Source organism: Oryctolagus cuniculus, chromosome 14 (genome assembly GCF_051225735.1).
Source record: "Oryctolagus cuniculus isolate XC-2025 breed Fujian yellow rabbit chromosome 14, ASM5122573v1, whole genome shotgun sequence".
NCBI classification, from domain to species: Eukaryota; Metazoa; Chordata; class Mammalia; order Lagomorpha; family Leporidae; genus Oryctolagus; species Oryctolagus cuniculus.
The window spans coordinates 85,978,158-86,001,923 of record NC_142880.1 but is presented as its reverse complement, the minus strand read 5'-3'; the positions used below and the strand labels follow the sequence as shown (position 1 = coordinate 86,001,923).

Genomic DNA, 23,766 nt, shown 5'->3' with positions numbered 1-23,766 from the left:
CATTCCCTTTTCAGTCAAATTCCCTCAGTCCCAGTCTTAATAATTTAATTTTTGACATTGTATATATTACTTTCATTTATTCTGTAATTTCATATAAGTGATCTTATATATGTGCTTATAACTGGCTTATGAATTTTAAAATTACATGTTTTAATTTTGATGAAATCCAATTTATTACTTTAAAAATTCATTATGATATGTTATTGACTATAAATATATATGTTCCCATATCATCATGTGTCACAGCTGTATTAATTTTTAGAACATTTTTAATTACTTTATCCGAGAGGTAGAGAGAGAGACAGAGACATAGAGGGAGATCTCCCCAAATGACCACAATAGCCAAGGCTGATCCAGGCTAAAGTCAGTAGCCTGATCTCAGTCTGGGTTTCATCCATGGGTGGCATAGACCCAACTACCTGAGCCATTACCTGCTGCCTCTCAGTGTGCACATTAACAGGAAGCCCAAACTGAAGTAGAGCCAGAACTTGAACCCAGGCATTCAGATATGGGATATAAGTGTCCCAAGTAGCATCTTAACTGCTAAGGCAAATGCCCAGTCTTATGAATTTTTGTATGGTTTATATTTTCATGTCCTATCTTAGAAATTTTGCTTATCTCAGAAAGGTGACAAGGATTATCTTCAATGTTTTTTCAAGAACTTACATTTTTAGTTTTTACATTTAAATATGTGATCCATGATGAGTTAATTTTTATATAAAGGTCAATTTGTTTCAATATGGATAGTCTGTTACTATAGCACTGTTTGTTGAAAAGATAATTTGTTTCTTTGAATTACTTTGATATCTTTGTTGGAGATCAATTAAACATGTGTGTATGGGTACTCCTACCCATTGATCTATGTGTCTATCCTTAAGCTAAAACTATGTTGTATTGGACCTTTCCAGTGGGTTTGGAAATCCAGAAGGAATAGGTCTTCAAATTTGTTCTTCTTATGAAAGTTACTTTTTGCTTTTCTAAATCCTTTACATTTCTATTTATATTTTATTATCAACTTTCAATTTCAATAAAATATTTATAGAATCTATATGTCAACTTATAGAGAACTAATATCTTAAAAATATGAAGTTTCTTTGTAGATTCTGGTTACTAATCCTTTATCTGTTGCATAGTTTGCAAATATTTTTTCCCATTCTGTCGGTTGCCTCTTGACTTTCCTGACTGTTTCTTTTGCAATACAGAAACTTCTCAATTTGATGTAATCCCACTTGTTAATTTTGGCTTTGACTGCCTGTGCCTCCGGGGTCTTTTCCAGGAAGTCTTTGCCTGTGCCTATATCTTGCACGGTTTCTCCAATGTTCTCCAATAATTTGATGGTGCTGGGTTGTAGATTTAGATCTTTAATCCATGTTGAGTGGATTTTTGTGTGAGGTGTAAGGTAGGCTTCTTGCTTCATGTTTCTGCATGTGGAAATCCAGTTTTCCCAGCACCATTTGTTGAAGAGACTGTCCTTGCTCCAGGAATTGGTTTTAGATCATTGATCAAATATAAGTTGGCTGTAGATGTTTGATGTTTGGATTGTTTTCTTTCTTTCTTTTTTTTTTTTTTTTTTTTTTTTTTTTTTTTGACAGGCAGAGTGGACAGTGAGAGAGACAGAGAGAAAGGTCTTCCTTTGCCGTTGCTTCACCCTCCAATGGCCGCCGTGGCCGGCGCGCTGCGGCCAGCGCACCGCGCTGATCCGATGGCAGGAGCCAGGAGCCAGGTGCTTCTCCTGGTCTCCCATGGGGTGCAGGGCCCAAGCACTTGGGCCATCCTCCACTGCACTCCCTGGCCACAGCAGAGAGCTGGCCTGGAAGAAGGGCAACAGGTACAGAATCCAGTGCCCCGACCGGGACTAGAACCTGGTGTGCCGGCGCCGCTAGGCGGAGGATTAGCCTAGTGAGCCGCGGCGCCGGCTGGATTGATTTCTGGTGCCAAGAAACTCCACAACGACAAAACAAACCACCCACTTAAGAGATGGGCCAAGGACCTAAATAGACATTTTTCAAAAGAGGTAATCCAAATGGCCAACAGACACATGAAAAAATATTCAGGATCACTAGCCATCAGGGAAATGCAAATCAACAACAGATTGGCAAACAGGTCTTAGCTATTGTGAATTGTGCTGCAATAAACATTGAGGTGCAGACAGCTTTTTTACTTGCCAATTTAATTTCCTTTGGGTAAATTCCAAGGAGTGGGATGGCTGGGTGTATGGTAGGGCTATATTCAGGTTTCTGAGGAATCTCCAAATTGTCTTCCATAGTGGCTTTACCAGTTTGCATTCCCACCAACAATGGGTTAGTGTCCCTTTTCCCCCACATCCTCGCCAGCATCTGTTGTTGGTAGATTTCTGTATGTGAGCCATTCTAACCCGGGTGAGGTGAAACCTCATTGTGATTTTGATTTGCATTTCCCTGATGGCTAGTGATCCTGAACATTTTTTCATGTGTCTGTTGGCCATTTGGATTTCCTCTTTTTATATTGCCCTCAAGTCCTGAGACCTGATAAAACTCACTTATTACTTCTAATAATTGTTTTATAAGTTAATTTGGACTTTATATTTAGATTTCATGTCAACCTTGAACACAGACAATTGGTCTTCGACTTTCCAAATTATATGCCTTTTTTTTCTTTTTTTGGTACCTTAAAATAGTGTTCAGGGCCTTCAATACAATGTGGAATAGAGGTGAGAAAACTGAACATCTTTTTATTTTTACTGTTTTTAAGGGGAAAGTGTTATTTTTATCATTAAACATAATTTTAGTTAGACAATTTATGTAGATGGCCTTTTATCAGGTTGGGGATGTTGCCTTCTATGTCTAGTTTTCTTTGAGTTTCATTCATGAATGGGTATTGAGGTTTTCTAAATCTATTTACATGATCAGTGGGCTTTTCTTCTTCTTTTAATATAGTAAATGCATTGATTTGATTTCAAATGTTAAATTTACCTTAGTATTCTTGAGATTAAAAAATACTATCTTGTCATAATAAATTATCCTTATACAAAGACACTTGATAAAGTTTGGATTAAATGGAATTAAGGGATAAGTTGTTTAACTGCAAAAATGTTGAAATCCATGCATAGTTTTTTAAAAACAATTTAAAAAATTTTTTAAACACATAATACGTGTACAGTTTCATGGAGTCCAGTGCAGTATTTCAACACGTATACTCATTGTGAACCAATGAAACCAATCCATTTTCTTATCTTTTCTTAAGGTTTGTAGTATCCCAGATCCTATCTTCCAGGAATTTATACAGTAAATAATCCACTATCACTGTGTTGTGGAATACCGGAAATTATTACTCCTGTCAGATTGTGTTTTACTACTTGTTATCAAACCTTCCTCTGCCCCAAAGCCTGCCCATCCCAACCACTAGTAGTTACTAAGCTAAGTTCAGGTTGACTTTTTTTAATCTTACACACATGAAAGAAAACATGCAATATTTGTCTCAGTCCATGTATTTCACTTAACATAATGGTCTCCAGTTCCTTGTATTTTGTTGCAAAATCAAGATTTCACTCTTTATGACTCAATAATATTCCAATGTGTTTGTATACCACATTTTCTTTATTGATTCATCCATTGACAGACATGTAGGCTGATTTCATATCATGGCTATTGTGAATAGTGCTGTAATGAATAGTAGACTGTATTCATCTCTTTTATATACTGCTTTCATATACTTCAGGCATGTTATAGAAGGAGGATTCTGAGTCATAGGGTATATCTATTTTTAGTTTTTCAAGGAGATTCCACACTGTTCTCTATAATGTCTATATTAATTTGCATTCCCACCAAGAATATACAAATGTTCTCTTTACTCTGCATTCATGCCTAGTGTCTATTATTTTGTCTTTTTAAAAAAGATTTATTTGAAAGAGTTTACAGAGGAAAGGATAGAGAAAGAGAGAGAGAGAGAGAGATCTGCCATCTGCTGATTCACTCCCCAAATGGCCAAAATAGACAGGACTGAGTCAGGCCAAAGCCAGGAACCAGGACCTTCTTCTGGGTTTCCCACATGGGTGGCAGGGGCCCAGATACTTTGGCCATCATTGCTGATTTTTCCAGGCCATTAGCGGAGAGCTGGATCAATAGTGGGGGAGCTGGGACTCAAACACATGCCAATATGGGATGCTGGTGTTGCAGGCTGCAGCTTTACCTGCTATACCACACAGGCACTTACATGTTTTCTTTTTGATAATTATCTTTCTAACTGGAGTGAAGTGATACTTCACTGTGGTTTTGATTTGCATTTCCATTTTTGTTCAGTAATACTCCTGGTATTATTGCATTGAAACTTTTCTCATCCTTTAGATTGGATGTTTGTTTTATAAAATCCAGTGCTCTAGCATTAGATGCATATACATTTACCAATCATTATATCATCTTGTTAACTTGACCATTATCTCTTGACCTTCTTAGTCTCTTCTTACAGTTTTTCAGTTTTTGTCTTGAAGTCTGTTTTGTCTGATATAAGAACAGGTACCCCTGCTTGCTTTTGGTTTCTGTTTTTCTGGAATGTATTTTTTGTCCTTTCTCTTTAAGTCTCTGTGTATATGTAGTGTTAAAGTAAGGTTTTTTGGTAGGTAGCATATAGTTAATTTTTTTTTCACTTATTCAACTGGTCTATATATTTTACTTGGGATAATTTAGCTCATTTATATTCAAGGTTATTATTGGCAAGTAATTATTTAGTCTTGCCATTTAGAAAATGTCTTTTGAATATCCTTCATTTTTTTCCTTTGTGCTTTATACTTTCGTATGTTTTATGATGGGGATTATGTTTCTTTTGCTCCTGTGGGTAGGATGCTCTCTAAGCATCTTTTGTAAGGTAGCCTGGAGGTCATGAATTTCCTTAGTTTTTACTTGTCTTGGAAAGTCTTTCTATTTAATTTATGAAGGACAGTGTTACTGGGTATAAAACTGTTGGTTGGCAGTTTTTTCTTTCAGAGCTTAGAATATATCATTCCATTCCCTCCTACTCTATAAAGTTTTTGCTATTAGTCTAATATGGACTATTTAAAGTGACTTAGTAAATTTCTCTTGCATATTTTGAAATTATCTTTATTATACATTTGAGAGTTTGACTAAATGACTAAATGTCTGTTTCACAGCCTTTGGCCTTCCTGTACTTGGATGCCCACTTCTTTTTCAAGCTTGGAGACATTTTCCAGTGATGTTTAATTGAATAAGTTTCTATGCCTTTACTTCTTTATTCCTTTAGATATCCCCCAAGTTTAAATATTTGTTAATACAATAGTATCCTCAAAATCTCAGGCTGACTTTATTGTTTTTGTTTTTTATCACATTTATCTTTTGCTGTCTGGGGTATTGCAAAAGACCTGTCTTCAAGTTTAGGTATTCTTTATTCTACTTGATGTAGTCTGGTTTTGAGGCTTTTATCTGTATTTTTAACTTGATTTATTGGGTTCTTCATTTCTAATATTTCTGTTCGAGTTATTTTCAATATTTATGTTTTTGCTTATTTTTTTCACAGGCAGAGTTAGACAGTGAGAGAGAGACAGAGAGAAAGGTCTTCCTTTCTCTATTGGTTCACCCCCCAAGTGGCCACTATGGCCAGCACGTTGCAGCCGGCACACTGCGCTGATCCGAAGCCAGGAGCCAGGTGCTTCCTCCTGGTCTCCCATGCAGGTGCAGGGCCCAAGCACTTGGGCCATCCTCCACTGCACTCCCAGGCCACAGCGGAGAGCTGGACTGGAAGAGGAGCAACCAGGACAGAACCGGCACCCCAACCGGGACTAGAACCCGGGGTGCCAGCGCCGCTAGGCAGAGGATTAGCCTAGTGAGCCGCAGCGCTGGCCTGCTTATGGTTTTTGTGTTTGTTTTTGTTTGTTTGTTTGTTTTTATTTTTTTACAGGCAGAGTGGATAGTGAGAGAGAGAGACAGACAGAAAGGTCTTCCTTTGCTGTTGGTTCACCCTCCAATGGCCGCCGCAGCTGGCGCACCGTGCTGATCTGAAGCCAGGAGCCAGGTGCTTCTCCTGGTCTCCCATGGGGTATAGGGCCCAAGTACTTGGGCCATCCTCCACTGCACTCCCGGGCCACAGCAGAGAGCTGGCCTGGAAGAGGGGCAACCGGGACAGAATCTGGTGCCCCGACCGGGACTAGAACCTGGTGTGCCAGCGCCGCTAGGCGGAGGATTAGCCTATTGAGCCGCGGCACCGGCCATTATGTTTTTAATTCATATAATGTATTTGCCTAGTTTCATTAAACTTTCCCTCTGTGTTCTTTCATATCTCTTTGAGCATTCTTATAATTATTCCTTGGATTTATCAGGCATTTTGTCAATTTTGTTTTCTTTGGAGTCTGTTACTAAAGCAGTATTGTATTCTTTTGCAGGCATCACATTCACTTGATTTTTCATACTTCCAGTATCCCTACATTGACATTTGTATATCATTTGTCACTATCACTTTTAAAGAATGGCTCTTATATTAAAAGACTCTTTCCTGAAGATGTGTCTTTGGGTAATGGTTTTGTCAACTACTTTGTCTTTAGTTCCATTTGGACACTGTAGTACAGTCTCTGTGTATCTTCTTCTGTTGATGACAGCAGCAGTGGGGTTATGGGCAGCTCCTCTCAGTCCTAGCACAGGTATGTGAATCTTGATGCTGGCTTACAAAGGAGAACCCAGGATTGTGGCTGTTGGCCCTCAGTCCAGTGTCTGGAGTAGTGGGAGTGCTGGTATGGAGTCCTGGAGGACTTACAGTTCCATGGAAAATCTAGTGTCAGTTTTTTCAACATGGAAATAAGTGGGAGTTCCTATTTATTTTATATTAGATCCTTTCCGATAGCTTTAATCCCTCTAGTCTCTCAGAAACTCCTAGTAAGTGACCAGAATGAGTGCTGTCATTCTCTTTATAATATCATGCCTTTTCCGTTTAAACTTTAAAAAAGCTATTTATTGAGAAACAGTGAATCAGTGAGAGAGTGAAACAGACAGAGAGTGAAACAGCTCTCATTTGCTGGTTCACTCCCCAAATGGCCGCAACAGCTTGAGGGCTGCAGCTGAGGGCTGGGAATTCAGTCTAGGTCTCCCACCTGGGTGGCAGCCACTCAACTATTTTATCCCTCATTGCTGCCTCCTATGGTTCTCTTCAACAGGAAGCTGGAGTTAGGCGCAGGAACCAGGAGTGCCAGGTGCTCGTACCTAGGCACTCCCATGTGAGATGCAGGCTTCCTAGCTGGCAGCCTAACTGCTAGGCCAAATGCCTGCCCTCTTAAAGCTTTTTGAAAAGTATTATTTATTTGAGAGACAGATTGAGCCCCCATCCACTGGTTTGCTCCCAGCTGCTTACAACAGCCAGGGCTGAGCCATTCTGGGTCTGGCCACACACATGGGCGGCAGGGTCCCAACTGTTTGGGCCATCACCTGCTGCCTCCCAGGATGCACGTTAGTAGGAAGCTGGAATAGGAGTGGAGCCTTTGAACCAAGGCATTTTAAGAGGGGATTGGGCCCACCTCACTTTAAAGCTTTTTAAAATAATAATTCATCTTCAGACATACTACCTGTATCAGTGAGTGATTTCTTTTTTTAAGAAGTCCCCTTGTTTTCATATCATAATTTTGAGTTCTTTTCTGTATCAATTAGGCTGAAAACAAAAATAAATGCCCTAGCATCAGCTTCTTCCCTTAAATCATTTCCTGTTTGGAATGCTCCATTAGTTAGCTCTCATTCAGTGTTTTTTAAATGCTTTGTGTTTTTTCTGAACTGGTACCAGGAATTAGGAATTCCTGATAGCAAAGGGAATTAGGATTCTTTCACTTAGTATTTGAGAAAATAGATGATGAAAGCTCGAATTGAAGTATTTAAAGCTGCTAGGAGTTGTTTTAAAATTTTATTTTACTATTTCAGATAATACAGGTTCAGATGTTCTTATAAAACCTAAATAATTTTGATATTGTAAATCAGAGAGAAAATGCTAGAAGTAGAGGTTGCAAATATAAATTTTAAAGGAAATTTTTATAAGAAAAATTAAAGATCAAATAGTCCTTATTTTGTTTGACATATTCCTATCTCAAAAGGTTAGTTTTTGTTTGCTTTGGCAATTAAATAAATCTTTGCAACATATCTGAAGCAAGTGCAAATATATTTTTCAGGCAGGTGGGGTGGGGAAGATGAAAAGGCTCTGTAATATTAACAGTAAGTCCTTTTGAGCTGCTTCTGCTTGTTCATCTTGTTTATCTGATCTGTTGAAGTTTTTTAAGCAAGCTAGGAAGGTAATAAAAATTAAAGTGACATGATTATCACTGTCTTATTTATTTACAGGAGTTTATATGGCAGTGCTAAAAACTCTTTTCTGTATTCATATATTCTTAAACTTTGTAAAATATATTTTCCCATAAAGTTTTTAAAAGGTTATGCATGCACATGTGTTAATCTTTTCCTTCATGGTTCCTGAGTTTCTTGTCATGCTTAGACCTTTTTATGGCCCCAATATTATAAGAAAAAGGTCCTCTTGTATTTTCTCTATAAATTTCATCATTTAATTATAGTTGCATTTAAATATTCATCCATCTGGCATTTTTCCTTTTTTTCTGAGATAAAATCCACATTGCTTAAAATTAAGCATTTAAAGTTAACAATTTAGGGGCAGGCATTTGACTAGTGACTAATACATCTGCATCCCATATTGGAGTGCCTGATACCCATCTATGACTCCTGACCCCGGCTTCTTCCTAACGCAGACCTTGGGAGGCAGGCAGTGATAGTGGTTCAGGTAATTGGTTTCCTGACATCCACAGAGAAGACCTTGTTTAAGTTCCTGGTTCCTGGCTTTCAGGCCAATTTAGGCATTTGGAGAATGAACTAGCACATGGGACAACTCTTTTTCTTTCAGTCCCTCATATAAATACATTTTGAATTTTTTTAAAAAAGCTAACAATTCAGTGGTTTATAATACATTCCACCCCAAAAGGGTAACCCATACTCATTAAGCAGTTGCTCCCCATTCTCTCTAACCCTAACCCTTGACAACCACCAAATCTCTTTTCTGTCTGAGGATTTTTTACCTATTCTGCATTTTTCATGCAAATGAGGTATAATATGTGACCTAATTATTTTTGAGGTTCATCTCTATGAGTACGAAGTATCATTACTTCATTCCTTTTTATGGTTGAACAATATTTAGGACTGAATAACAATCCATTGTACTATATATATCACAGTTTTTTATCGGTTTGTAGACATTTGGGTTATGATGATTTGATAAATGAAATTTTACATCTGTAGGTGAATTGTGATTTTTTTTCTTAGCTTTAAAATCTGAAGGGGATGATTACTATATTAATGGTGCCTGGACTATTGACTGGCCTAGAAAGTTTGATGTTGCTGGGACAGCTTTTCACTACAAGAGACCAACTGATGAACCAGAATCCCTGGAAGCTCTAGGTCCCACCTCAGAAAATCTCATTGTTATGGTAAGTGTGTTTTGCCACTTTATTTCTACTATTTGTAATTCCCCTTTATGAAGTAGGAAGGGGCGGGTTTTATTATCACTCTTCTGCCGACAATAAATTAAGCTAAAGGAAGGCAAAATGATTTGCCCAAAAGTATAAAATCAGTGCAAAGTTAAAGCCATAGTGCTCTTTCCATCTGAATATTTAATTTTTTCAATGCTTTCTTAAATAATATTTTTATGACCACAGAAGACAGAAATGGCTTCAAACTACCTGTGAAAATGGAAAGAGAAATTTTTATATAAACTCATTGATTTAAAGTGTATTTTAAGTTTACTGTAGGACTTTATGACATTTTCTTCTTCAAAAGAAATAATAAATATCTGAATGAAGGCTCATTGTATTTTAATTGTCTTCACCAGTTGTTTTCAATGGCAGGTTCTGCTTCAGGAACAGAATTTGGGCATTAGGTATAAGTTCAACGTTCCCATCACTCGAACTGGCAGTGGAGATAATGAGGTTGGCTTTTCATGGAATTATCAGCCTTGGTCAGACTGCTCAGCTACTTGTGCTGGAGGTAAGACACCAATTAGGCAGCCCACTCAGAGGGCAGGATGGAGAACAAAACGTATCTGAGCTCTGTTTTGTGTTTGCTAAAGAAGCTAATTGGAAACATTTCTTGCAGGTTTGCTTCAACTGTAATTTAGCAAAAGAAACTTTGCTTTAATTATATTATATTCCATTTGTTTTCAACCTCATGTAATTTGTACAGATTTGTTGGTAAAATACATCTTGGCACAATGAGTGTCTCTGCTGGTGCTTCTCCCAAGACTAACATGAAGGTGGGCTGTTTGCTTTTCGTGAACACATTCTTGGTAAAGAACATCAAGTGTTTTAAATAAGAAAATGAGCAAGAATCAGACATCACAGATGCAGCTTCTTGTAATGGGGGATGAGAATGTATGACAGTGTGCTTGTGTGTTTGTGTGTGTATGCATGTGTGTTTCCCACCATCCTATTCAAACTCCCTTCTCCAGCCATCAAAGTTAAGGGGCTGTATACTGGGATGCTACGATAATTACTGGTGTCTGGGTCTCTGGGTTAATGGTGTATACTGACCCTGTTATAGTCCCTCAGAGAGGTAGAGGTAGCTGCTAGGCGGTGGTTGGTGATGTGTTGGTTGTCCCATGTGCGTTTTTCATGGGTGCCTTTTCCCCACAATTTACTCTATTCCTAATCCTCCTCCCTCTAGTGGCCACCAATGCAATTCTTTACCTCTGGCTGGGAGAGCAGGACAGTTGGCTTCCTTCAAAGCCAACACCCTTGCTGCTGCATGGACTGGTGAGTAGAAGTGCTGTGCAAGCAGCATCTTCCTTCTCTCTGGAGACTAAATGCATCGCCTCCACCGTACACCTTGATCCCAACAGGCAAGAAAACAAACTTATCCCTCAGGCCTAGGCTGGACTAGAGCGCCTCACCATTCCAAAAGCAAAGATTAAATTTTGAATAGTGATATCTAGAATGAGCAAAGTTGAAATACAGTGAATCACCCAATGTATTTTCTATATTCTTTTTATAAACTACACAGAAATGTGTGATTTCACATAGACTTCATCCTTTCTTGTCCTGAATCTCTAAACACCTCTGACTTTCAAGACTTGAATTGGATAAATTATTATCAGAGAAATGCTTATCATGTAATAGGTTCACTATGTGTATGCTTGTATAGGATTAGGTCATTAACTATGACTCCTGTTTTAATAACAAAGACTATATAACAGGAAAAAAACAAAAGAGAATCAATGTTTTGTCCTGTGTAAATATCATGAATCATGATTATACCCGGCATATTTTTAAAGTTCTCTAATTCCCATCCATTTTATGTTGAAATGGATAGTGAAATATACATATGTGAAAGTTTTAAAAACTATCAGACATTCCCATTTCTTTTAATAAGATGCTTACAGTTAATTGTTCCATTAATGCCATCACATTGTATTTTAGTTGGCATTTATGCATACATCTTTCCTTATTAAAATTAAAGTCCTTTTATTCATCTATAAATTAATTTATCCCTTTCTGAATATAAACAATAATTCCTCATTAGAATTATATATATATTCACACATACATATGTGTGTATATATATATATGTACATGTATATATGTATAAATCAGGCCCTGAGTAAGGCAGAAAAACTCATTAAAGATGAGTCAAAATAAAGTTTATTAAATCTAATAGGGAAAGTCTAAAACTGAGGTGAATAAGCTTGGAGAAGAAAAGGCTGAGGGAAAGCACATTAGTAGCTTCAAGACAGAATGTTGAATGGCAAATTCTTAGTGCCTGTTCTTCTTTGTGCTGAAATTGCTATATTTGGGGATGGTTTAGACAGAGTCTTGTCTGAGGCCAAGAAGGGATTAAGTAAATTCTTAATGTTCCTTTAACCCTATGATTCTGTTTGCTCTGGAAGGAGATAGTCCCACAGAAAAAGAAAAAAAGATGGGGGGAGGCATGAGAAATGAATTTGGAAGAAAAACTGATTTTATTGAAGTAAGAAAGTGTGAAAAGTCTAAAGGAGTATTATTCTTTTCCATAACACTTGTACTGGAAAAAAAGTGATTTTTGTTTTGTTTTGTTTTGTGGTAGAGAATAAAAGTAAAACAGAAAGGAGAAAAGTCCCTGGAAGGAGAGATTTCTCTTCTTTGTTATTTGTATCTTGTGCTTCTTTCTTTGATTCTGGAGCTGTTGGTCTTCTATGTCTGAGGTGGTGTAGAGAACACAAGTTCTCCTTGCTTGTGAGTGATGATGAGCATTCATGGGTTCATTGCCTTCTTTGGAAGAGGGATTGTCAGTGTTTGAAAGCTGGGAGTCATGGTATGAAGAGCTGCCATTTGTCTTGGTAAGTGGTGATCATTGTGCAGTCCCCAGAACAGCAGCATCAGCATTACTTGGGAACTTGGTAGAAATGCTCATGTGGGCACCCTATTTCAGACCTACTGAAAAAAAAATACATGCTGAGTGCAGCCCAGCAATATTTTTTAGCAAAGTCTCCAGGTGATTCTTACACTTGTTCAATTTATGTACACTGGTCTTGGCTGACATGAAAACTAGAACTTAGCACTGTAAACAAAGAATCCTCATGCCCATCACTGAAGTCTGTAGATATCTGTAGGCTCATTTTGCACTTAGAACAATATCTGCAATGTACTAAGTGCTCAATAAAGCTTTATACATGAATGAATTAAAGGAATCAGGTGTTTTTTTTTGTTTTGTTTTGTTTTTTTGTTTTTTTTTTTTGAGCAGGCAGAGTTAGACAGTAAAAGAGAGAGAGACAGAGAGAAAGGTCTTCCTGCCATTGGTTCCCCCATAAATGGCCGCTACTGCCAGCGCACTGTGCAGATCCGAAGCCAAGAGCCAGGTACTTCCTCCTGGGCTCCCATGCAGGTGCAGGGCCCAAGAACTTGGGCCATTCTCCACTGCCTTCCTGGGCCACTGCAGAGAGCTGGACTGGAAGAGGAGCAACCTGGACAGAATCCGACACCCCAACCAGGACTAGAACCTAGGGTGCCAGCGCCGCAGGCGGAGGATTAGCCTGTTGAGCCGCGGCACCAGCCAAAGAATCAGGTTTTCAACTATATGTTTGTACTTGCTGTTTCTAGTGTAGAAAAATGAGAGTCTAGATTGCTATTTTTTATGAAAATGGCATGAAACAGTCACCAAGGAGAGATTGTATAGTTTTAATTTAGTGTGGACAAACAAAACCAAGTTTCTCTCTGTTTTCTTTACTTTGAATAGGTAGAAAATATTTCCTAGGATTCAGAGTGCAGATATCAATTACTGAACTTACTTTTTCTACATCTGCCCCCCCTTTTAACCCTAGCTTGTTTAAATACAGGAAACTTATGACTGAAGGGCATCTTTCGGGGTCACGAACCTTGATCAAAGAGAGAGGCAGGGTCACCTGCTCTGTATTGGTAAATGAAACTTCATCTAAGGTAAATAAAGGTGTCAGGACAAAGTCATTTCTACCTAGTTTTCACTCCAAAACTAAGAATGAATTCTAGTCAGTTCTTAATTGGGTTACTTTATTTTCAACTCTCGTGGGAGGTAGTGAGTGTCTTGAGTCTAAGGACAGTTTTTAAAAGGAAAGAGAAAACCAAAAAAAAATCTCAAAAGAACCTTCAATAGCTGTCTCACAAGATGCCTCAGGGTTCTCACCTGTTATGGTCCTGCATATGTTTTACCTGGTCAAACCCTTTGGATTCTGAGTTTGGGAGTGATAATAACTTTCTCTTTTGAGATCTTTTAAGATAAGACGTTTTGAGACTGTTTTTTTCTGTTGCTTAGAAGACCCAGTGACAAATCTAATGGTGCAGGAAACCTTGTTGGTGATTCAGTGCAAGTCATGGTCTTTTCTCTGAGTCAGTGATGAAACACTTCCTTAGGCTGATTAGGAACATTTGAGATATGCGATGGGGTGTTGTCTTCAGGATAAATGTGATTTTTAAGATATAGCCTTGACTATTCCTCTGAGAAAAAAGCCCAAGCCCAATGAATGAAAACTTGACTATTTTCAGAACCATTGTTACTCCTACTAGAGTTTCTTTATTTCATACCCAAAGCATTTTATACAATATAATGTATCTGACTCTCAAATTTATGTACTACCATTAAATTAGGGACTATTGTAATGTGTGAATTAATAAAGCTTGACTGCGAAGTGAAATTCCTATTATTTGAAAATTCAAAGCTTTAGGAGGTTTTTGTTTTGGTAGTAATTTATGCCAGTGTATCTTTGCACTGTGACTTCTTTTTATAAGATTTATTTATCTGAAAGACAGAGTTACAGAGAAAAGGAGAGAGCTAGGGAGAGAAAGGGAGAGATATCTTCTGCCTGCTGGTTCACTACCCAAATAGCCACAACAACTGGGGCCAGGCTCTGACAGGCCAGAGTCGAGTCTGGAACTCCATCTGTGTCTCCCGCACGGTTGGCCGGGGCCCAGCCAGTGCTCATATATGATGCTGGCATTGCAGGCAGCAGCTTAACTTGCTTTGCCACAATGCTGGCCCCTGCACTGTGACTTTTAAAGAATTCAAGAGTGGACAACATCCCACACGTGGGTTTTATATAGTCCACAAAATCATTTGATCTAGCTTTTCCAAGGCAACTGCAGGGGGGACTCGAAATTCAATAAATCTATAACAGACTAATTTTTAAGTTGCTAGCATTGTATGGCCCACAAATGATGTTATAATTATCCAATTAGCCCTTGGCAGAAAAAAAGGTTTCTCACCCCTGGGTTAAGTAATAAATATTTGTCACACTACGGAAGCCCAAAGTCCAAGAGGACTCACAGATAATGTTCATTAATTCCAAATAAAACCACCCAGAAGTCCAGTTGGAAAGACACCTTTACTCCCAGGAGTGACTGATTTGGCCAGGCGGTAGATATTGTAATCTGCCTGCTCACCGTAGTACTCATGTTAAATACTATTGGTTCAACCAGGCTATCAACGCAAAGACACAAGCCCCAGCTGTCCTAGGTTTAGATAGGCCCTTCCCCCCAGATTTTATTTAGGGTGTTAACCTGGGGAAGGATTTGTGAGAGCCGTCCCAGAGGCCACCCCTGGGCACAGGATGCTCTTTATCATGGAGGAAAGGCAGCATAGTGAGCCTCCCTACAAAGTGGCATCCTTATCCTTTGATTTTAGTCATACATACTCTTTTTACTAATGTGTGGCCCTCAAATTGTAGCATACATAAAAATCACCTGGAGAGCTTGTTAAACCAGAGACTTCTAGGTTCTGCCTTCAGTTTTAGATTCAATAGGTCTGAAGTAGGCTCCAAGAATTTGCATTTCTAAGAAGTTTTCAAGTGATGCTGCTGTGACACATGTCCTAAAGTAAATACTTATTAAAACAAAGTGACAAATCTGGTAATCATTCATAGCATAGTTGTAATCTACATTACCACTAATATTTTTAACGACAAGTGGTTCTGCTTAGCTATGTAATAATAAATAAAATTTTACAATTTATGAAACATTTTCTGATGCTTATTTGATCATCCTCAACAACTGCATGAGATAAGAACTGCTGCTCTTATTCCTATTTTATAGATATAATTCAAGTGAAGTAACTTGCTGAAATCAAGACCTAGCTATTGAGTCTCTAGTGATGCATTTAATATAGAATTTTTCTCTAATAATAAAAATGGTTTGTTAACTTGAGCAGAGCTTTTGGATTAGTTGGCAACCTCAACAGAGAAATCTGATAAATCCCCATTCAACTGTATCTCCTTCACTAGCTTGAAATTTTATTTTTTCAAATGCTTTCCCTAGAGTAATGGTTCTTTGGCTATATATTGGAATCACTACGAGAATTTTAACTAATTCTGATACTTGAGCTCCACCTCCAAAGTCTTATTAAGCTGGTTAGGAGTGGGGCTTTGGCATCATATTTTGAAAAGATTCTTGATTCTATTGTTTTAAAATGCAAATATCTAAGCAATTGTTTCTCTTAAAAAAAAAAAAGAAGAAGAAGAAGAAGTTGTAATTTATGTGTAGCCAAAGTTAAGAAGTACTGACTTTGAGACTCATTGAAAGTTTTAGTATCCAAAAAATTAACATTCAGGTCCAAATATCTCTGGGAGCATTACTCATATACATCTCTGTTATTAATTGGCTACTAATTGAATGCAAAGTCTAATAAGACTTTGAAGTGGGATGCTGATTTATTTTATAATTTTTAGTGGGACCAATGGTCTTGGACATGCCTACAGAAAGCCTTTCTTTGTAATTCAGTTTACTTTCGTGATTTCTTTACCTGATTCATCATTTATAGGCATCTGATTAATGCTTTAAACCTGACTGGAATTATGCTATGACAGATCTTTCAAACATCTTCATTCTAATCTCAAATTATATGTTAGAGGTATATGTTCCCTTTTTTAATCTCAATATTTATGAAAACTGATAAGCACCTTTTTTCTGTCTGATTTATTCTAAAGAAAGAAGGCCTTCTGTAGTTTTAGGACATTGCTGATTCATTATGGATTGAACCTTTGCAAAATACATCAATATTCATAATAATTCTCTACTCTGTCTTTCTAGATGCATTCTCATTTCCTACTGTTCAAACCATTCCCTTTCTCCAACCCTCCAACCCTCCTTTTATTTAATACAACCCTTAGGCTTTAAAGTAAGACCTTCCAAAGCTAACTAAGAGTTGATGCTTTAGCACTGTATTTAGCTTTGTGCCTGTTCTATTACAAGAGAAACCTTATTAATACTTTATTTGCAGTTCAAAAAATGGCCAGAAATATATATGCTATTTTACAGTTATTATATTTTTAAATTTAATACCCTAAATATTACAATCCTTGTTCTGCCATTGACTTCATTGGTACTTCTAATAACCTCTTAAAATCTTTTTCCTAGAGTTTTCTTTTTCTTTGTGTAGAAGCAAAAGATTTGCATGCAAAGAACTCAGTTTGGTCAGTTTTCTGCTGATAAACAGAGGCATCTCTTTGTTAAACACTGCATCTCAGAGGAAAAAATAATATAAATTAAAGCTATGCTTAGATTGAGGAAGAGGAGAAGGACAGAGACACTACTGTAAGAGACAATTTTGATTTAATTTAGAAATTAATAGCAGTGATATATGCATGCATGCGTATCTGCTTACGTATTTATATATATATATGCTATGTATTTATGCAGGAACATTTCTGATCAGTTATCATTGACTATTTGAAATATCATTATTTTTACATTTACATTATCTATTTAAATTTTTCTTGCCTATCTAAGTTTCTTCTGGTATTCTTTTACTTCCCTGGTGGCTGTCATTTTAAGCCTAATTTGTGAGTTGTGTGTGTGTGTGTGTGTGTGTGCATGTGTATGTATGTGTATAGCATGTAAATAAGGAAGACATACTATGTATTTCTTCTTTCTAGCAAGAACAATTTTTTATTTTACTTTTTTTTATTTTTATACATATTGGAGTTAATATCTACTCTTTGAGATTTTAAGAAGCTTTATATGATTTTCAACTACTATTTTGGATTTTCCTCAATTAGGGACATATTTTTCAGACTGCACCAGCCTGCCCAGAGTAATGCAGGATTTTGCATTTTCAAGAAAAATACAGTGACATTGGTCAGATACCACACAAATTATTACAATTAGGTATTTGGAACTATTTCATAAACAAAAGTCAATACTTGTTTTCTCTTTAGGAAGTAAATTTTTTAGATTTATTTTATTTATTTGAAAATCAGAGTGACAGAGAGAGATATGAAGAAACAGATAAAGAGCCTTCCATTGCTGATTGACTTCCCACCACAGTCAGGGCTGGGCCAGGAAGAAGCCCAAGGAGCCTGAGCTTCATCCAGGTCTCCCACGTGGGTGGCAGGGGCCTAATTGCTTGGGCCGTATTCTGCTGCTTTCCCAGGTACGTTAGCATGGAGCTGGGTCAGAAGCAGAACAGCAAGGACTCCAGCTGTGTGTGGATATGGATGCAGCATTACAGGTGGAGGCTGAACCCACTGCACCACATGCTGGCCCCAAGAAATAATGTTTTAAAAAACTGTTGAGATATTAAGGGTACCACTAACCAAAAACATCTGAGAATCTCTGATTTACTATAAATGAGTATTAGTAAAGTTGGATAAAAATGAGACCTCACTTTGTTTTACTAGATATTGAATTTCATAAGAGGAAAAAGCTGCATATAAACTCATTATTCAGGGCCCTGGTGATGTTCAGAATTTAAAAATTAGACTCTGTAGTATTGCCAGTTAATGAACTAGAGGTCTTGAAATATATATAAATTTCCTCTTCATATCTGTAGTAAGTGTTCCTTCTCATATGGCATCCTGAATATGTTTCCTTCCTTTGTCTCTTAATTCTGTATAAGATTGGTGAGTGATTAAAGCAAAAAAGAATGAAGGAAGAATGTATTTAAAAGAGTTTCTGATAGCAGTCTCTTCTTTGTGACTAACAAGTTCACATAAGTCATATACATTTGTGGGGAGCAACCCGGACTAGACTAAGTTACTGGAATTAAGACTTATTCTATGCATCTGCTCTCCCACAATATGGCGCTGAGAAGGGAGAAACAGCTTCTACGCAGCTGCCTCCAGTTCAACCAATAAACTGTAGGACCTGCTCCTGATTGGAGGAGAGCAGCGTACTCGGCGTGTGGGTAGCACAGTTGGGATTGGTGGAAAAGGACTATAAAGGAGGAGAGAGACAACATGCACCAGGAACATCTAAGGGGAACATCTAGCTGAAGGAACACCTGTGCAGTCCCCGAGAGAGGCGGCAGGCGGTGTGCCACTCTCCTGCGGAAGTGGGGAAAGTGGCTAGGGGGAACCGCCCTTCCACGGAGGTGGAAGGGACGGTAGCCAACCCGGGAAGAACCAGCAGCAAACCCGGGGAGGGCCGAGCAGACAAAAGAACAGCGCAGGGTCCTGTGTCGTTCCTCCACGAAGACGGGGAGCGACATAATGGTGCTGTGACTCGGATCAGAAACCTAGGAGGGATAGGAAACCTAGGAGGGAAGAAACGGGAAGAAGTGGAAAAATACCGGAGAGAGAGACTAGCAAAGAGCCTAGGGAAAGCCGGACGGAAAAGGTGCTGGAAGAAGCTATTGAAAGCCTAGGCATAGACTCGGATATGGACTGTGGGAAAGAAGTTAGGATTGAAAGCGAAAGTGAAAGCTTTCATAGACTCGGATGCGGACTATGGCGGGGAAGCTAGGAGATTGAAAGCGAAAGTGAAACCTGGAGGAGGCTTGGACTCGGATGCGGACTATGGGGAGAGGCCAGGAGAAATGAGAGGGGAATATTGTTGGAAGAAAAGTTAGGAAACATACCGGGTAGAGAAAAATGTTAGGAAAATTGAAGCCACGGGGGCAGGCTGAGGCGGAGACGTAAGCCAGCTTGGAATTCTTCAAGTCAGCCCGGGGAGCAAAAGGCGAAAATCTGGAACCAGAGGCAGAGACGTGGGCCGCCAGGTTGGAATTTGCCAGGTTAGCCAGGGGAACTTGGACTGAATGCCGGTGGTGGCGGAAACGTAAGCTATGCTGTGTGACTCGTGGAGGCCGCCGCGTGCAGAGAGAGCACGGGGCGCAAATAGATAGGGAACGTGGGGCTGGCACGGAGGCTGTGGTGCGGGCGCAAAGGGGCGCGGAGACCACGGAGCGTGTGCGCAGAGCCGGGAACCCGCCACGGGGCGGGCGCCGGGAGGCCGCGCAGATGAGAGAAGCGCGGGCTGAAGCGGCACAGAGCGGAGAAGCCGCCGCGGGGCGAGGTGCGGAGAAGCAGCCTCGGGGCAGGCGCCGGGATGCCGCAGGGATAAGAGAAACAGAAGTTTAGAAGTAAAATGAGAGAAATAAGAATGCTGGTAGATAGAAGTAAAATAGGAGAAATAGGAATGCCCGGAGATAGAGAAATAGAGAAAAATAAGGCCTCCCCTCAACATGGCAATGAGAGAGCTTGGATTCGGTCTGCCTGATTAGGGAGGTGGTGAGCACCTGCGGGCAGCTAGCAGCTTATGCGCCGCAGGTCACCGAAGACAGGCACGAATTAACATCAATAAGTCTCCCCACAATACCGCAATGAGAAGGCTTGGATTCGGTCTGCCTGATTAGTAAGGCGATAAGCACCAGTAGGCAGCTCGACCAGAGTATGAGCTGCAGGTCACCGAAGATAGGCACGTTATCAACACCAATAAGTCTCCCCACAATACGGCAATGAGAAGGCTTGGATTCAGTTTGCCTGATTGCTAGGGCTTGTAAGCACCTGCAGGCAGTTCTAGCAGAGCAGAGCATGCGCTGCAGGGCACCGAACTCAGGCACGCATCAGCGCCTAAAAACCTCCTCACAACATGGCGAAGAGAGGACCCGGATTCGGTTTGCCTGATTGATAGGGCTTGTAAGCACCTGTGGGCAACTCTAGCAAGCAGAGCAGAGTGTGTGCCACGGGGCACCGAAGACAGGCGCGTATCAACGCCAAAAAATAAAAAGAAAGGGGGATCTGTGGGGAGCAACTTGGACTAGACTAAGTTACTGGAATTAAGACTTATTCTATGCATCTGCTCTCCCACAATATGGCGCTGAGAAGGGAGAAACAGCTTCTACGCAGCTGCCTCCAGTTCAACCAATAAACTGTAGGACCTGCTCCTGATTGGAGGAGAGCAGCGTACTCGGCGTGTGGGTAGCACAGTTGGGATTGGTGGAAAAGGACTATAAAGGAGGAGAGAGACAACATGCACCAGGAACATCTAAGGGGAACATCTATCTGAAGGAACACCTGTGCAGCCCCCGAGAGAGGCGGCGGGCAGTGTGCCGCTCCCCCGCGGAAGTGGGGAAGGTGGCAAGGGGAACTGCCCTTCCACGGAGGTGGAAGGGACGGTAGCCAACCCGGGAAGAACCAGCAGCAAACCCGGGGAGGGCCGAGCAGATGAAAGAACAGCACAGGGTCCTGTGTCGTTCCTCCACGAAGACAGGGAGCGACATACATTATTCCATTTATTGATAACACAATTTTCAAGTTATGTTAATGAAACTATCAAGTAGATTGACTTGGTTCCTTGAAAAATTTGGATGTTCCTGTGTTGTTTCTATGGAAACATATGTTCATGTTATATATTTTACTGTTTTCAAGAATGATACAATGCAAACATAACATTCACTTAAAAGTACAGTAAAGCTATTCTAAAATAATTTCTAAGTTATTTTTGAAAAGTAATTATTAGAAAAAATACAATACAATCTTTAGGCCAGAAATAATGCTTAATGAAAAGAGAACAATTCTCGTAATACCAGTAAAACAGAGACAAATGCTTTACATTTTTCACAGATGTCATTTTTAATTTCTTTGCCTATTCTGTCTGTTGAACACATTTAACATCACTAAGAAGTCAGTTCACATTATTAGTGAACTAACAGAATGTGCCTCAAACAAACAAGGGTTTTGAGTCTTGACTTTTATAGATATAATAGTAAAAATAATGACTAGCAGTTATATTGCAGCTCATAAAAGACACATACACTGTAATTTTCATTGAAAGTCAAAGCACAAGGGTCTCAAAATGGAGCAGGCAGGGGAAAACAATATCTAATTGTTTCTTTTTTGAGATTCGTAACAGACTTGATTAAAGTTAAGTGTGATGGATATGAAAAGGTTGAATCTTATAACTAAATTTGCTTATCTTTGACTTAAAAGTTACTATCTGAAAATTTCAAAATTAAATATAAGATTACAGATGGAAACTTTACATAGTTAAAAAACGCCTTACTCATTGTTCTTTACTTTTCTTTGAAGAAATAGTTATATGATTAGTGTTTTAGGAAATATTCTCTATGGAAGGTATTTTCAGTGTGAAGTTACACTATGTACTATTGTTTGAAACTTTTACATTTGATTCCTGTGTTTACCAAACTTAGGCATAAAACTGATAACTGTGTTATTTTTAATAAGATAAATATTCTGTAAAAAAAGTGACTTGAGTTTAGAAAGAATAAGGGTTTGTATTCAGCTTTGTTTATTGCTCCCTAATTTTCTCTTTGAAAAGGATGATAAATGGAGAACTAATCACCTCACAGCACTGACCATGGCATTCCCACATTCACTCTCTCCTGCCATCTCTTCCTTTCAGATCATTTTCATTATTGTAAAGAAAAAGTGTCCTTTAATGTATTGGGTTAGTTATACTAAAATCCTAGCTGGGCATATGGCTTCTCCTATAAAATCCTCTTAATACATCTTGTAAAAAGCCTTACATATGAAAGGTTACTTTGATAATCTTGACAATTTTTATTGTTCACCCCTGCATATTGTGGCTTTTGTTTTCTCTAGAATTAAGATTATAGCTAAAGGCAAGAAATCTCTGCTGACAGTCTCAGAATGTCCTTTTCCTTCAGCTCTTTCATTGTCTCTATTGCTTTAATGATTATATTCTTCCTTAACATTATCAGAAGCAGACTTTGGATACAAAATCACTAACTTTGGTAAGACTGAAACCAGAGTTTTGAGTACATTTCAATTGTGTTAATAATCTATGTATCATAGGTGATGTTTCATTTCACAAAAATTTTATTCGCATTTTATTTGAATGGCAGAAAGGTAAACACAGACTGAGATATTCCATCCTCTAGTTCACTCCCCAAATGCCCAAATAGCTGGGGCTGAACCAGGCCAAAGCCAGGAGCCCAGAACTAAGTCCAGGTTTCTCACATGGGTGGCAGGAATCCAAGTATTTGAACCTGCTGCCTTCCTGGTGTGCATTAGCAGGCAGCTGGGATTGGAAGTAGAGTTGGCTCAAGTCTAGGCACTCTGATATGGGTGTCCAAAGTCTTAAACACCATGCCAAATGTTCACCCCCAAATTGCTTAAAGTAGCATTTTTAATAACCATAACATTATGCATCTTTGTAAGATAATATACATAAAATACTTTAGGAAAAAGTAAAGCTTTTTATAATAGTAGCTGTCATCATTCTAATCTTGTGGGATGTTTTGATATTGACTTAAACAAGATAAAGAGTTTAATTGAAAAGATATACAGCTTTTTTATGATTGTACCCTTGTCTTAATGATACCTAAAATATTTACTCTTTGGTCCCAAAAAGGGGATTTTATATATAATTAAAAGGAAAACTTCTCTATTGTTAATAAGTACATCATAGCATATGGAAGAAACTCAAGGTCTTGTACTCTCAGCATCATTCCTCTTAAAATTTTAAATAGAATATATGAAACAAATAAGTTTTTACTGAAGATCATGGAGCTTACTCTCTAGTATAATATGAGTTAATTCTTTCTTAAGATTTATTTTAAATCTTAATTTAAAGGCCGAGTTACAGAGAGTGAAAGAAAGAGAGAGAGATCTTCCATCTGCTGGTTCACTCCTCAAAAGGCTACAACAGCCAGGGCTGCTCCAGGCTGAATCCAGGAACCAGGAACTTCTTCTGGGTCTCCTGGGTTCATTCTTTATATGAAGAAAATTGCCTTTTTTCAAATCCCTATTTTGGGGCTGGTGCCTGCAGTGCCGGAATCCCACATGGGCACCAATTGGAGTCCCGGCTGTTCCACTTCCAATCCAGCTCTTTGCTAGGGCCTGGGAAAGCAGTAGAAGATAAGTCAAGTCCTTGGGCCCCTGTACCCACCTGGGAGACCCAGAAGAAGCTCCTGGATTCCAATTGGCTCAACTCTGGCCATTACAACCATCTGGGGAATGATCCAGTGGATGGAAGACCTCTCTCCCTATCTCTGCCTCTGCTTCTCTGTAACTCCACCTTTCAAATAAATGAATAAATATTTTTTAAAATCC

General features: G+C 38.9%; 1 protein-coding gene across 12 annotated transcripts in view; it reads left to right on the top strand.

Annotated features, from left to right (window-relative positions):
- The window catches only part of ADAMTS6 (ADAM metallopeptidase with thrombospondin type 1 motif 6), a 318,047-nt gene that overhangs the window by 245,543 nt on the left and 48,738 nt on the right, over positions 1-23,766 (top strand). For 2 of the 12 annotated variants that reach the window (XM_089312802.1, XM_089312807.1), the window contains 2 exons: positions 9,285-9,448; positions 9,866-10,004. In XM_089312802.1, coding sequence (XP_089168928.1) covers positions 9,285-9,448; positions 9,866-10,004 — 303 coding nt within the window. Of the gene's footprint in view, positions 1-9,284; positions 9,449-9,849; positions 10,044-10,112; positions 10,769-23,766 lie in introns of those variants that run through there. The other 10 variants (XR_016220206.1, XR_016220207.1, XR_016220205.1 and 7 more) reach the window with 10 other exon arrangements.